Here is a 16,267-nt window from a genome sequence, read left to right on the forward strand (position 1 = left end):
CAGAAGGAACTCAAAAGGGCCACCTCCCTTTCACAGGGCATGGTTGAAGAGGCTGTACTAGAGCTCTATTTCCTCTCCATGGCCATCTTGGGTGAGTCGCCCATAAAAGGAGCCTGGAAGTCCTGCCTCACGAGTACCCCAACGAACCAGCAAGGAAGCAACATGGAAGCTGCACCTGCTGAAGCTCCGAGAGAGAGAGTCCCAAGATGGCGGCGAACGCTTAGCAAGTTGCAGCGGCAGCCACATAAGTGAGTATGCTTTCAGAGGCCGGGTTCTCGACCCCATCATCCTACTCCAGCTCTGAAAGAGTGACCAAGACCAAAGCCCCGACCAAAGTCACCTCTGCTGCCACAGTCGATGTTCGGCAATGAGCTGGAACTGCTGCGGTAGATGGACAAAAACCTAATGCTGCTACCCGGGAAGGAGTGACCCTATGTCCCAACTTCTACGCTACCAGAGTTGGCCATGGCTGCTCCCACCTATACTACGCCGCATGAGAAGTTGCAGCTCCCCATCCTCATCTTCTGCAGCCCCAATAGCCCAGTTCCGGGTGCTGCTTCTGTACAAGATGTGGTGACCGTCATCCCTCAGATAACCCGGTTGCACCTGTCCAGAGTGTCCTGGATCAATACTATCAATGCACCGGTGGGTGCACAAGCAAGAGCACCACGACACCTGGCTCAGCCAAGAGAAGAAGGCGACTCCTACCTTTGGGAGAAGCCTTTCTACTAAGAAAAGAAAGAAAGACCCTGTACACGAATAAAGCCTAACTTAACTTTTTTGTTCCAGTTTATTGTGTGAAATCGCCCGTTCAGCATTATTCGCTCAAGTTTATTTTCCACAAGTTTCTGTAACGTTCAAGTCATGTGCATGGAGTCTTGCCATGAAGAAACCACTACGCTGTATAATACCGTGAACTTCCTAAGTCTTCGTATACATTCCTAATTCTGTGCCTAACCACTTTAGTGCCTTTAAAAATGTGCCACAAATGTCAGGATTGTCTAGTAATGAGAGAAATGTAACCCAGATAGCCTTGTTATTCAGTCAATAACGTAATAATATTTTCAGTAAAGTGTTTTCAGCCAGGATTGCATAATGGTAAGAAAATGTGTAACCCAGTCAGTCTGGTACAGTAGTCAGAAATGTGTAACTTCTAGTGAATTATGTATATGGTATATAATTGTCTATATTATAAAATTGTCTCAGGTTAGGACTGTTGTTCACTAGTTGGTACGTCTATATGAGTGCCCAAGTCCATACATGCAGACCTACATATACTGTGTATGTTAGGGGTGTGATAGCGTGCCCACATTTATAATGTCCTAGTCAGGATGTATTATTTTCTCTCTACTTGTGCAATGTTGTCCTTGTTTTTTGTCTTCTGGGGTGCATGAGGTGTACCCAAAATTCAAGGAGATACCTTGGCTGAAATTTGGCGCAAAAGTAGGTGTCTGTTTGTCTCTTGTCGTGTCCCTTCGGTGTGGCCCCGAGGTGTGCTCAACTTTCTTCAGTCGTGGGAGAAGATGCTGTAAGCCAATGGGGCCTGTGGCACAGGACCAGTATTGAAGGAAGCCTACGGCAGCTCTGGCCTGAATCTAGGAGTCACCTTGTTCGTGAAAATGCACACAACCAAAGGAAGAGCTTCAAGAATTGTAACACGTGTGTCTGTCTAATGTTGGTTTGTCCTGAGTGTTTGTCTACTACCTATGCACTTTCTGAGTCAATGAAAAATGTAAAGTAGGAGTAAAGTAGTAAAAATACTAATCAAAGGTGAAAGTTTATGGCACTTAAACCCTAAGCGAGTGGTCAACATCAAAGGCACCAACCACACAGTTATATCCTTCAGGAAGGAACTCTTTGCTCTTTCTACGTATCTCAGAAACTATTTGCACTAAGAACTAATGTTCCAGTTCTCTACCCTCATCAATCTCCAGTTCCAGGACTGGGCGCCAAGGACAACTGTTCCTAAAAGGGGGAGTTTGTGGTATCCCAGCACCCAAGGCTGTCCTGTGGGCTAGAGATTACCTCGGACACCCTGTCTGACTTTTTACTTGGCCCACTGCTGTATTGTTTCACTTTATTATATTGTGTGAAATTGCTATAGTCTGTGTTGTATTTTCTTTAGCACTGTACCCTAAAGAGATTGAGAATCAAAGGCGAATGACCAGGGAGTCAGGAGTTTGTCTGGCGCAGAGAGGAACCATCAGACAGCCAAGTAAAATCAATGGATTTATTAGATGCAACGCGTTTCGCTGCGCATGCGCAGCTTCATCAGGCAATATGTGCAATATGATAATTTTTCTGTAATAACTGCAGAATATTAACTGTGAATTTTTGTGAATTTTTCCGTTGGCCATAACAATAAATTGTTCACAAATTTAAATCTCAAAAAAAAAAAAAAAAAAGCTGCCTGATGAAGTGCGCATGCGCAGCGAAACGCGTTGCATCTAATAAATCCATTGATTTAACTTGGCTGTCTGATGGTTCCTCTCTGCGCCAGACAAACTCCTGACTCCCTGGTCATTCGCCTTTGATTCTACACCTATCCAGGAGGGCTGCAGTGGACCTGCCTTCATATCTCTTCTGCTCCTAACCTTGTTGTGTGTGGGCGCACAACCAACTTCGGTAAGCGGCTTGGGAATTACCTTCCCCTACCCCCACCTGCAAGATCTACTGATCCCGCACATGAGGCGCCTTCCTTCCTTCCTTTCTCTAAAGAGATTGAGGCAGAGTGACCAGGTGACCCTGATTGCCTTATGGGAGACCCACAAACCAGCCCTTAATGTAGTGTAGGTGGAGAGGAGAGTGCCGTGTTCTTCTAGTCAGTGAAGGAGAGAGTGAGTGTGTTCCAGCTAGCAAGCTGAGGAGAAGCAAAGGGAGAAGAAGTCTACTAAATTCCACAGCCACACAAAATCTCAGGAAAAGACCCTGGTGTGCAGGTGAATGGTCAAAGCCTGGTGGTAAGCAAAAGCTCCATGGGGAAAAGATCTACTTCAGTCAGTCAAGTTAAAGCTTTCAGTCAGCGTGTGCTGCCACTAATCTTCAGGCTGCATTCAACGGCCACTACAACTCCCAGCAAGGTGTTAGTTGGGCTCACCAGGTTCCACTACTGCACAAACCTCTGTGTTGTAAAAGACCTGCCACCTCAATCATCAGTTAAGAGACAGTTGTCCATAACCTGGCATCAGTGTATTTATTATCCTGCGCCTGGTCCAGGAGAAGCTGTCGTACACTCGGACCGTGTAGGTCAACGATGCCCTGGCATCATGAAGTGATACATCTAACCACCCTGAGTCACATACCACAGTCTGTCCAATTCCCTGTGTCTGCCACTTATGAATCTAACAAATTATAAGGCATGTGTATGCAGCCTGTAAATGCAATTGCATACAGTTAGCAGATTCTGATGTGCATGTATACAACTTGACATGGCAAAATTGAACATTCTGTACTGTTTATGTCATGTGTTTACTGTGTGTATAAGTTTTACATGTTTTATACTGAACATCCAGGGTGGTTTTTTTTTTGTTTGCCTTGTGGCCTTGATATGAACAATAGGATAAAAAAAAAGCGTGCAGAGTCTTGATTCTGGTGACGATAGATTTCCACTCACAGCTCTGTATACTCTAAAATTGTATATATGGTATTTACAATAAAGGAGGGGGTGTCCCTGATCTTTCAGCTGCTGAGAAACTGATGCTTTAATTTGGTCCTTGCTTCCTCTGTGTAAAGCTTCACAGACGCCTCTCGCTGCTCCCTTGGTGGTCGGTTTTAATTGGAGCATAATATTTAATCTTAGTAATTATACCAAGTAACTTCACAGCAAGGTCAGATAACAAGGGATGGAGCCGGAGCCTGGGGTTGTCATTACAGACGAGCTTGTACAAGCACAGGAACATGGATAATTCTGGGATAATCAGGCGTAATCGCAGCCGTTTCCCCATGACCCCCGTGTCATAGTGTACCTGTGTCTCCCCCTCCCCTTCATGTCACTCTATGGCAGCCGCTTGGCGCGTTCTGTCTCCTATCTGCTGGTAATTAGCTCCTCTAAACCTTCCGCACATTTAAATAAAACTCTCATTTTCCAACCTGAGAAGGACGAGCACATTTGCATATTAAGTGTAAGATCTAATTAAAACTCTACACATTTCTATTTCCACTCTCCTTTCTCTGCAAGTTCCCTTGAGCTGCCGGCATCAGAGTTACTCTGTCTGCTGTCCCCATTCTGTCACTCGGTAAAGTCACAGCGAGGCTCCGGCTTGTAGACATGGCGGCTATACTGTGCGTGGAATTAGGAAGGAATGAAGGAAGCAATGCAGGTGCCACATAAATACAGAGCTGCTGCGGTCACTGGTATTGTGCAAGGCTCTATTATATACAAAAGCTCTACAGCAGTGTCTCTCAAACAGTGTGGCTTCAGCTGTTGCAAAACTACAACTCCCACCATGCCCGGACAGCCAAAGGCTGACTAAAACTTATCCAAAGGATAGGGGATACGTTTTTCTGCATGATATATTAATATTTGTTCATGATGACCGTTAGAGGACAATAAGCTCACCAACTCTTTGTCTTCAGCTCATAGGTTTGTGAGTGACGATGAATATCTGGAAATTACTGGGATCACTCGGGAACAGTCGGGCCAGTATGAATGCAGCGCAGCCAATGAGGTGGCAGCCCCCGCGGTGCGGCGTGTTACAGTCACGGTGAACTGTGAGTATTCTCCATGTGTTGTGTCGGTGGGTTAGAGCCTGAGACCCTCAATCCCATTACCTCAATAAACAGATCCTCCTGAGCCAACAGCTGTTGAGCCACTGTAGAGCCTGCTCCCCTCATGACATCAGGGCCCTGCTGGTAGCTGCTAAGTCGTAATTAAATATTATCGAATAATTCTGGTCTTAACAGATGTGAGAAGGGGCGCAGCATCCTGTGTATACAGTGAATTAAGTCATATAAGGAGGGTCCAGCAAATACTGTACACACAATACCTTCCATAAGTGTACAGCAGATTCTATTGGCTCTATAAAAATACCAGTAATGAGGTGACAACCCTCACAGGATAGCAGGTGCTATCTCCATAACCCTTCTTTACCTCCACAGATCCTCCTTACATCTCTGATACTAGGAACACAGGGGCATCGGTTGGACAGAAGGGTACGCTGCGCTGCTCCGCTCTGGCTGTCCCACTGGCTGAATTCCAGTGGTATAAGGAAGACACCAGGTAATTGTCTGTCTTCTGTCCTCATGACCAGAAACAAATTATGTTGTTTATGTGATAACTCCTGGAACTACAACTCTCAGTATTATTGCTATGTCACATTTTCAACCTAAGCCTACACCCAGTACACAGAATGAGGAGCAGAGAACAATTGACCAGGAGCCCCCTTCCACATGCACATTTGGCTCAGCTGGACGTGCATGCATTTAAATGCAAAAAGATGAATAAGTCGCTGTGTCACCCTCTGTCTCTTCCAGTCTTCTCTGGTGGCAGCTTATTACCCTTTAGAAAAATAATCTAACATGTATAGTGAGTGATTGCCCTAAATGGCCCTGTGAGACTGTCATCAACCCCCTTAAAGGGGTACTCTGGTGAAAAACATATTTTTTTCTAAATCAACTGGTGCCAGAACGTCAAACAGATTTGCAAATTACTTCTATTTAAAAAGCTTAATTCTTCCAGTACTTATCAGCTGCTGTATAATACAGAGGAAGTTCATTTCTTTTTGAATTTCTTTTCTGTCTGACCACAGTGCTCTCTGCTGACACCTCTGTCCATATCAGGAACTGTCCAGAGTAAGAGCAATTCCCCATAGCAAATCTCTACTGCTCTGGACAGTTCCTGACATGAACAGAGGTGTCAGCAGAGAGCACTGTGGTCAGACAGAAAAGAACTTCAAAAAGAAAAGATCTTCTTCTGTATTATGAGAAAGCAAAAGAGATGAGGCGGCACTCACCAAACAGGATAACCTTCTTTATTCACTTTGCGGTGACATCAAGCGGGGTACAGGCGGGGGAGCCTGTACCCTGCTTGATGTCACCGCAGAGTGAATAAAGAAGTTTATCCTGTTTGGTGAGTGCCGCCTCATCTCTTTTGCTTTCTCGTTGTTTGCTATTGTTCCTGTGCTGAGCACCGCCGCCACGGGATTTGGTTGTGCCTCCTGTTTTGCTGCACCTCTTCGTTCCTCCTTGGGGCTTAGTTCCAGTAGTGCCGGCCGCTTGCTTCTCCCTACACGCTATATTCCTCTGTATTATACAGCAGCTGATAAATACTGAAAGGATTAAGATTTTTTAATAGAAGTAATTTACAAATCTGTTTAACTTTCTGGCATCAGTTGATTTAAAAAAAAAATGATATTCACCAGAGTACCCCTTTAAGACATTCAGGAGCTATAGACATGAGGCGCTACACCCTAACAGAAGCAGAAAGTCTCCGCTTTTCTTTCTGAACCAGCCCAGCTCCTGTATCTACAACTCAACTGCATGAGGCTGAGCTGTAATACCAGGCACAAACAGAAACAGGAGGGGCACAAAGCTTTCCAAAACGCATCTTCTCCTGTGATCTGCAGTGTACGTGATGAGGAGACACGTTATAAATAGAAGCTTCTACATCTATTTTTGGCACCAGGAATTAATTCACATTCTGCGGTCGCTGCTGAATCGTTTATTGGATATTTGCATTTTCTTTTGGCATCTTCTTTTTGAGCTTCAGCCAAAACTGAACCACAGCTGCTGTGAGAACTCAGATTTTTCCTTATTGTGGTTTACGGGAAAAATTTTGAAAATTTATAACAGGAATTATCAACCTACATAGAGGGGCAGCTTCCACAGGTATACCTACCTGCTATACATAGTTAACAAAGTAGCACTAGGAATCAAGAGACCAGGGTCTGGCCTTGGAGAGCGTGGAATGAGGTCAGCAGTAACTAGCCTAACATTACTGTATATAGAGAAAACACTCACTATTATAAAGCCAGTAAGTGTGTGCGCCAGCCCCAACATGCTATGATCCCAATCACTGATCTGCTCCACTGTACTATATGGACCATACGGATATTGGGGCTTGCTCATTACATTCATGTTTTCTCTTTACTGCTTCACCATATTGATCCCATCGTTCCAACGCTTTTTATGGATAGCAACCTCACTTCTTTACCCCTGTTGCCTGCACTTCTAAATTCATGCAGAGCCCTATTTATACTTAGCTATAACTAGTTCTATCTATAGATTGTAAGCTCTTGTTTTGAGGAGACTCGTAACAGTCCTATTCATTTTTGCATTATATGTAATTGACTAAACTCAGCCAAATTGTGGTCCAGGCCTGTGCCAAGATTTGTGTGCTGTAGATTGTCGCTGTATCTGCAGGTGCTTCCACCCCCTGAGGGTCTCGGAGTCTGAAATTATTTATCCGCCTTTGCTATTATTCAGGGATGTTACATGTCTCATCACAGGTTAAATAATGGACTGGATGGGGTGAGGATCGAGAATAAAGACCACCTATCTATCCTGACCTTCTTCAACGTATCTGAGAAGGACTATGGCAACTATACATGTGTGGCATCAAATAAACTTGGAAACAGTAACGCCAGCGTCATCCTGTATGGTGAGTGACACAACGCATGGAGACAGCTCCCTAACTTATAAAAAATTCACTAAATGTCTAACACATTAATTTTCCAACTAGCGTGCACCTAGCTGTTGTAAAACTACAACTTTGCGCATGCCCAGACAGCTTTTGCAAAAAGCTAGAGGCACGCTGGTTGGGAAACACTGGTCAAAAGGGATCAGCATTGTCCGATTTGGTATGCGCCCCACTGCATTGTCCCATTTGGTATGCGCCCCACTGCATTGTCCCATTTGGTATGCGCCCCACTGCCTTTTGCCCAGTCATATTCACTGCTGCTTTCCAGTGAGGTCACAGGACAGATGGGGGTGTCGGGTGGCTCTGGTGTACATCTAATGAATAAGAAAGTCCATAAATGACACAGAGGGACTAGAGAGGCCAACACACTATATATCACCAAACCCCAGGGCCGTAGCCTGGGGTGCAAAACACCTCTGTTTATTCCCCCCCCAGAAAAATATAAAATATAACTTTTATTGTGTATCTTAAAAATAATAAACCCAGTATGTGATATTAAAATTATAGTGCCAAGTGGGATGGTATGAGTATGTTCTGAGCAGTTTGCTCTTAGTATCTAGGGTTCTGCAGAAACCCAATATCCCTTACGAGGCACTATATTAAAACACTAATTTGCCGCCTCTACATGTTTTGCCGTCTCCACGGCGCTTTCAAGAGGCAAAGTGTGGCAAGTGTCTGTGTTTTTTGCACCCTGGGCTACGGCCCTGGGGTTTGGTGATATATCATCTAATGAATATTCATGAGCATCCACTTGTATAATGATATGCAGGAAATTCCATATGTTACAGTGTTGTGCTAGTTTTTTTCCCACAGACTGCAGCATTGAGATCTGCATGGCACACACACACTTTCTTGGATAAACTTAGCAGTAATCCTTCTTTATACCTTTTGAATGCATTCTTAGCAGTGTCATATAAAAAAAATGATGTGTGGGAATGCTCGTTGTTTGTTAACAAGGACCACAGCCCCACTGAGTGCAGCTTGCTATTTCTGACCATGGTTTGTGGTGTGGCATCACGGACGTAAGTGATTCTCCGTGGAGGAAACTCGGCCTCTTGTCGACAGTAGGAATTTATTTGCATGTCTGGTAGGAAGTGTAGAAGCAATTAGCTTCCCTTTACCACACATCAGTAAATACAATTACGGAGGAGACTCTGCCTCTCATTTCAATTACGATAACTTGTTGTCTTCTCCTGTTCACGGCCGGTGCCACTGCCACTCTATGTCATCTCCTATAAATGGATCCTTTTACCTTCACTCTCACAATGCGGCTTTGTTCATGTTCAGGTGTTTTTGTTTGGGGAATTGACAAGTTCATTTTGTGTCCCTTTCCCTGTAATGAAGTGAGAGTCACTGCCACATTTACTTCTCTGCATTGTTAATGGAAACTTTCTCCCATCAGGTCCTGGAGCAGTGCAGAACAGGAGCAGCTCAGCTTCCACCACCCTGGCCGCCACCTGCCTTTGGTGCTCCATCCTGTATTCCCTCACAGCGTTTTGATGACGCAGGATAGTGTGGAGGTGGGGGGCTGTGGAAAGACACCCAGAAGCTATAAACATGATAATCATCTTCTCCCACCCCACAGGAGAGACAACTCCCAAACACTGTGGGGGATGCTTCAGCCCTTCCCCATCCTTCTTTGGGTTATTTAACGAGATTGGGGCAGACTGCTGGTCGCAATGGACCACCCTCAATCCCAGATGCCCAGGAAAGCTGGTTTCTTGTGTTGGTGTCTTTTGTAAATCCCTGTGTGATGCTCTGCAGGAATGTAAGAAATGGTTTGGTGGGAAGATGACATACTAAAGGATCATATCCGTGGAATGCCCATCCCCCTCCACCTGCGTCAGTAACTCTAGTAACAATGAACAGTTGTTTCTAAAAGCCACATGGAGGGATGCACAGGACACGGAAGAGCTGAGTTACCGGACCTGCAGGAAAACTCAGGCTCTGGCAAACAAAAGGAGGTGAACTTTAGAATCGACGCTTCCATATAAGTGTCACATTTCATGATATGACCAAGCGCACAGCCAGAATTAATCAGTGCACCCATCTATCTACACAGCGCACTCCATCCAGGCCTTGATGCCCCCCTCTTTGTAACTTAGTCTCCGCACTGTCCTCTGCCTCACTATCCACCCCCGTACAGTAAGTCCTTCCGGTAGTATCTGCATTGATTCAATACACAGAGTTTCTCATTCATTGTGCAGTGCAATAAAGATTATGTAGTGACCCTGGAGTTCGTAGAAGTGCCTCTGCGGCCACGATCAGATCGTCACATTCCTAGATATTGATGGTTATTGTATCAAGCACATACAGCGTTCAGTAGGGTCTTGTGTAAGGAGAGTGATTATGGTCATGCATGGTAAGGGTGGCCATGGAGCAATGGAGGTCACTGTCGGAGTTCTACTTGCTGATTTAGAGCAACCCCCACCTGGCCTTCAGATTCCTCCATCTGCCTACCATTCCCAACGTTCATGAACTGTGAGTAAAATTGTGTCCGATCAGTGGCAGAGTTGCAGAGAATTGCAGCTGGGCTCCACCTCACGCAAGTCAGTGCACTGTCTGGAGCAAGCAGTGGGAAGTGCGATGCTTTGCAGCACTCTGTCACCGTTAGATGTCATTGCAGCAATAGTTTGATTCTTTGGGAGGAGCACGTTTAGTGTGTTGTGAAGAAACTGAGTTTGGGATATTTTCATTTGGCTCTTTTAAAACGTAGGAGGCTGGCGTGTTGAATCCGAGCTAGTCAATGCAAACACGACCAGATCGCTGCATGTTCTACAGCGTTTGTAAACTTTTCTAGGCAAGGAAAGTCAAGATGGTTGTAATCCTGTGATGTGTCAATAAAGTCTGACATTTGTAAATTCTCATCTCCTTCTATGTTCTGCCGAGCGAACAAACTGTGCCAATCTGATAGCCGTATGGTACGCAAGCAGTGGTCAATAAGCCCTGGAATCACTGATGAAGCTTGTTTGGTACGATTTATGACACATTAAAGCTGCATTCACATTACGTTTCTTACATATGGAGACCAGATCCGGCTAGGAGATGGGAAAACCGGGTGCTTCCGTATCCCAGCCGGACCCGGACCATCTCTATCATTTGAATGAGCCAACCAGAGACAGATAGTGACTCCGGTCGGCTCATTTTTGCCCCGTGTACGGTTTTATGACCGGACTGAAAATCGTAGTATAACACGGTTTTTAGTCAGATCACAAAATCAGATACATGCAAAAATGAGCCGACCAGGGTAACTGTCTCTGGTTGGCTCATTCAAATGAATGAGATGGGGGCCGGGTCCGGCTGGCATATGGGAGCGCCCGGTTTTCCCATCTCACAGCCGGATCCGATCCCCTTATGTAACAAACGTTATGTGAATGCAGCCTAAGCCATGATACGATTTCATGAGAGGCTTGTAGTAGAAAGTAGTAACAATGAGAACACTGACATGGTGGAGAGTGGCCATCATACACAGGACTGGTGTCATGAAAAGATTGACAGGTCATAAGCACCTCCCATACATTATTCTTGGCTATGTCCCCAGTGATCAAATCCATATCACCCAGACCATTAGTCTCCAAACAGTGGAGTACTAGCTGTTGCAAAACTACAACTCCCAGCATGACCAGAAAGCCACAGTCATGCTGGTAGTTGTAGTTTTGCAACAACTAGAACTCCGCCGTTTAGAGACCAATGACCTAGATGTCCCAGCTGCAGGATAACTGTTTTTATCAGAAGTCCCATGCAAATCTATAGGGAATATCTTTCCCCTGATCACGTTAATCTCAGTGTCTCAGGTCAAAGTTGCTGCAAATCTTAAACCGATATCCTGCCGCCGGGACCATCATCGGAGGTCTGCTTTAAATAAAATTCCTGAATAACCAATAAACCCTGTGTGTGTCGCCACACCAACACATTCTAAAAAATGTAGTACACACAACCCTGAGCTAACGTCCGGACCTGATGGTGAGAAGATGGCAACGGATGCAACATTTCCCAATACACACAATTCCTCCCTGTGCCGCGTCACGCCGATCGCTCCACCGCATGTAAATTCATAATGTTTAGGTGAGAAGATTGAATAAAGGGATTCTCTGGGAGCTGTGTAATGAGATCATCGCCTCTTAATAAAACCACTGATTTCTCAAGGAGATTTTTTATTGCACTTATTCAATTAAACAAGAAAAGATTTTCTTTATTTCTGATTGTGAGAGTTGAGTCCGCCAGGAGATTGTGACGCTGTACCACCCCCGAGGGTCAGTCATAGTGTATTATGTCACGCAGTGAGCTTTGGTTGGGGGCACTATATACAGCAACCACAATGGCTACAAGAAAGCTGGCTGAGACACTGGCAACAGAGAATCCACCCACTTTACTGTGTGTCTTCATGGAGACAGCTGGCACTGGGCATGTGGTGGGCACTGCAGGATAATACAAGGATTATAAAATGGAGGTGACAGGATCGTCTGTCTGTACACAAGTTATGGCCTCAGTATTCTTACACTATAAAACAGGCGCCTCTTAGTGCAATGAAAGGTGAAAGTCATCCAAAAAGACGTAGCAGTGACCTCACCAGAGGCCATGAAGAGGTCTCCATCTGGTCAGCATTAATCTTTACTCAGATAGTCACATATATTAGGAGTTCACAATATGTTTTTGTCTCCTTTTCACATATATGCTCTCAACATATGTTATCCAGGATTAGAAAAACACGGTTAATTCCTTCTTGAAACAGCGCCACACCAGTTTGAGTACTAGGCTATGGTTCCATGTAGTGCTAACGCAGTGTATTTCATGCTGCGCAAAATGTGCTGCGCAGCGGGAAATACGCTGTGTATTCTGCACTGAGCATACACACAGGGAAACCTGGAGGTTTGGGGGTGGAGCCAAGTGTCACAGGCTTGTCGATGCCGCCGCCTAACCCTGTGTGCATGCTCAGTGCAGAATATGCAGCATATTTCTGCGATGTGCAGCACATTTTGTGCAGTGAAATACGCTAAGTTAGCGCTATGTGGGACCGTAGTCTGTAAAGTTGCAACTCTGCTATGTGGAAGTGAATAGAGCTGGGTTGTAATATACCACACGCAACCTGGGGACAGGTGTGGCTCTGTTTTTCTAATCCTGAATAACCCCTGTATGGCTATGGGCACACGGCAGATTTTCCCGAGCGGAATTCTGCTGAAATATTCCGCTGCAGCAGAGTCCCATTGATTTCAATTGCATTGTGCATACAGCAGAATTTTCCTGGCAGATGTTTCTGCTGCAGAAATCTCGATTCCAGCATCCGCAGAAACAATGAACCAGTTCAATGTTTCTTCAGATTCCGCTCGGAAATGCATTGCCATCTAGGGAGACTGAGCATTTCTGAACGATCCTAGTGCTGCCGGCACATGTCACCCCATGTTTTCCGGGTGGACATTCAGCACATTTTATTCCATATATACATAGTCTTAGGCGGTAATGGATCCTAACAATTAAATCAGTATAATGAGATTTGTCTAGCAACTATATCATACATTTTTTTTATTGAAAATAATATATGAAATCAGATACTGTATGTGGATATGCACAAGTTTTAATAATTCTCCCCCATTGTCTTATCCATACACTACACCTAATCTGTATACTGAACACCATCAATACAACACACATCATCAATATGCCAAGCATTATCCATACATGGCATGTAATCTGTATACAGAGCACTGTCAATAGAATCTATATGCTGAGCATCATTCAGACACTGAACATCATTCAGCTCACTCTTGGCGGGTTTCTTCTTGGTTGCTCAGCAGCATAACATTGACACAGCTCATTCCAGGTAAGATTCAAGGAGAAACATCAGACTCAGCACTCACCAAGTAGTGAAGACATCTTTCTTTATTACAAGTTTTAAAAGACAGGATGGTGTTACATACAACAATGGGCAAATGCCGTTTTGTGCTAGCTGCACTTCATCCTGGCCCTAAACCTAGGACCAGGAAGAAGCCGGGCATCAACCATACACCATGCATCATCTATATACAGAGCTTCAACCATCCACTGCCCATCATCTATATGCTGCACATCAACCATACACCATGCATCATCTATATACAGAGCTTCAACCATCCACTGCCCATCATCTATATGAAGCACATCAACCATACACCATGCATCATCTATATACAGAGCTTCAACCATCCACTGCCCATCATCTATATGCTGCACATCAACCATACACCATGCATCATCTATATACAGAGCTTCAACCATCCACTGCCCATCATCTATATGCTGCACATCAACCATACACCATGCATCATCTATACACTTTGCATCAACCATCCACTGCCCATCATCTATATGAAGCACATCAACCATACACCATGCATCATCTATATACAGAGCTTCAACCATCCACTGCCCATCATCTATATGCTGCACATCAACCATACACCATGCATCATCTATATACAGAGCTTCAACCATCCACTGCCCATCATCTATATGCTGCACATCAACCATACACCATGCATCATCTATACACTGAGCATCAACCATCCACTGCCCATCATCTATATGCTGCACATCAACCATACACCATGCATCATCTATATACAGAGCTTCAACCATCCACTGCCCATCATCTATATGAAGCACATCAACCATACACCATGCATCATCTATATACAGAGCTTCAACCATCCACTGCCCATCATCTATATGCTGCACATCAACCATACACCATGCATCATCTATACACTGAGCATCAACCATCCACTGCCCATCATCTATATGCTGCACATCAACCATACACCATGCATCATCTATATACTGAGCATCAACCATCCACTGCCCATCATCTATATGCTGCACATCAACCATACACCATGCATCATCTATACACTGAGCATCAACCATCCACTGCCCATCATCTATATGCTGCACATCAACCATACACCATGCATCATCTATACACTGAGCATCAACCATCCACTGCCCATCATCTATATGCTGCACATCAACCATACACCATGCATCATCTATATACTGAGCATCAACCATCCACTGCCCATCATCTATATGCTGCACATCAACCATACACCATGCATCATCTATATACTGAGCATCAACCGTCCACTGCCCATCATCTATATGCTGCACATCAACCATACACCATGCATCATCTATACACTGAGCATCAACCATCCACTGCCCATCATCTATATGCTGCACATCAACCATACACCATGCATCATCTATATACAGAGCTTCAACCATCCACTGCCCATCATCTATATGAAGCACATCAACCATACACCATGCATCATCTATATACAGAGCTTCAACCATCCACTGCCCATCATCTATATGCTGCACATCAACCATACACCATGCATCATCTATATACTGAGCATCAACCATCCACTGCCCATCATCTATATGCTGCACATCAACCATACACCATGCATCATCTATATACTGAGCATCAACCATCCACTGCCCATCATCTATATGAAGCACATCAACCATACACCATGCATCATCTATATACAGAGCTTCAACCATCCACTGCCCATCATCTATATGAAGCACATCAACCATACACCATGCATCATCTATATACAGAGCTTCAACCATCCACTGCCCATCATCTATATGCTGCACATCAACCATACACCATGCATCATCTATACACTGAGCATCAACCATCCACTGCCCATCATCTATATGCTGCACATCAACCATACACCATGCATCATCTATATACAGAGCTTCAACCATCCACTGCCCATCATCTATATGAAGCACATCAACCATACACCATGCATCATCTATATACAGAGCTTCAACCATCCACTGCCCATCATTTATATGAAGCACATCAACCATACACCATGCATCATCTATATATAGAGCTTCAACCATCCACTGCCCATCATCTATATGAAGCACATCAATCATACACCATGCATCATCTATATACAGAGCTTCAACCATCCACTGCCCATCATCTATATGAAGCACATCAACCATCCACCATGCATCATGCATCATCTATATACAGAGCTTCAACCATCCACTGCCCATCATCTATATGAAGCACATCAACCATACACCATGCATCATCTATATACTGAGCATCAACCATCCACTGCCCATCATCTATATGCTGCACATCAACCATACACCATGCATCATCTATATACAGAGCTTCAACCATCCACTGCCCATCATCTATATGAAGCACATCAACCATACACCATGCATCATCTATATACTGAGCATCAACCATCCACTGCCAATCATCTATATGAAGCACATCAACCATACACCATGCATCATCTATATACTGAGAATCAACCATCCACTGCCCATCATCTATATGAAGCACATCAACTATACACAATGAACATAATCTACATGCAAAACACAACAAGAGATTCAGCAAGACCTGTACTGAGGGAAAATTGACCAGTTGCCCATAGCAACCAGTCAGATACCTCTTTTGTTTATCAGAGGCCTTTTTAAAAATTAAAGAAGCAATCTGATTGGTTGCTATGGGCAACTGGTTGATTTTTTTTTCCCCTTCACAAGTTTTGATGAATCCTCCCCAATATCTTTTTACTGATCATCACCCACATACTGCAC

At 44.4% G+C, this 16,267-nt stretch overlaps 2 protein-coding genes across 6 annotated transcripts in view; one reads left to right on the forward strand and one right to left on the reverse strand.

Annotated features, from left to right (window-relative positions):
- Positions 1 to 10,497, forward strand: part of OPCML (opioid binding protein/cell adhesion molecule like) — a 381,701-nt gene extending 371,204 nt beyond the window's left edge. For 4 of the 5 annotated variants that reach the window (XM_056544350.1, XM_056544352.1, XM_056544353.1 and 1 more), the window contains 4 exons: positions 4,576 to 4,710; positions 5,098 to 5,218; positions 7,446 to 7,597; positions 9,039 to 10,497. In XM_056544350.1, the coding sequence (XP_056400325.1) occupies positions 4,576 to 4,710; positions 5,098 to 5,218; positions 7,446 to 7,597; positions 9,039 to 9,136 (506 nt within the window). In that variant the 3' untranslated portion in view covers positions 9,137 to 10,497. Of the gene's footprint in view, positions 1 to 4,575; positions 4,711 to 5,097; positions 5,219 to 7,445; positions 7,606 to 9,038 lie in introns of those variants that run through there. The other variant, XM_056544354.1, reaches the window with a different exon arrangement.
- The window catches only part of LOC130294479 (protein CEPU-1-like), a 721,573-nt gene that overhangs the window by 27,309 nt on the left and 677,997 nt on the right, over positions 1 to 16,267 (reverse strand). The window lies entirely within an intron of this gene.

The sequence above is a fragment of the Hyla sarda genome, chromosome 10 (assembly GCF_029499605.1).
Source record: "Hyla sarda isolate aHylSar1 chromosome 10, aHylSar1.hap1, whole genome shotgun sequence".
NCBI classification, from domain to species: domain Eukaryota; kingdom Metazoa; phylum Chordata; class Amphibia; order Anura; family Hylidae; genus Hyla; species Hyla sarda.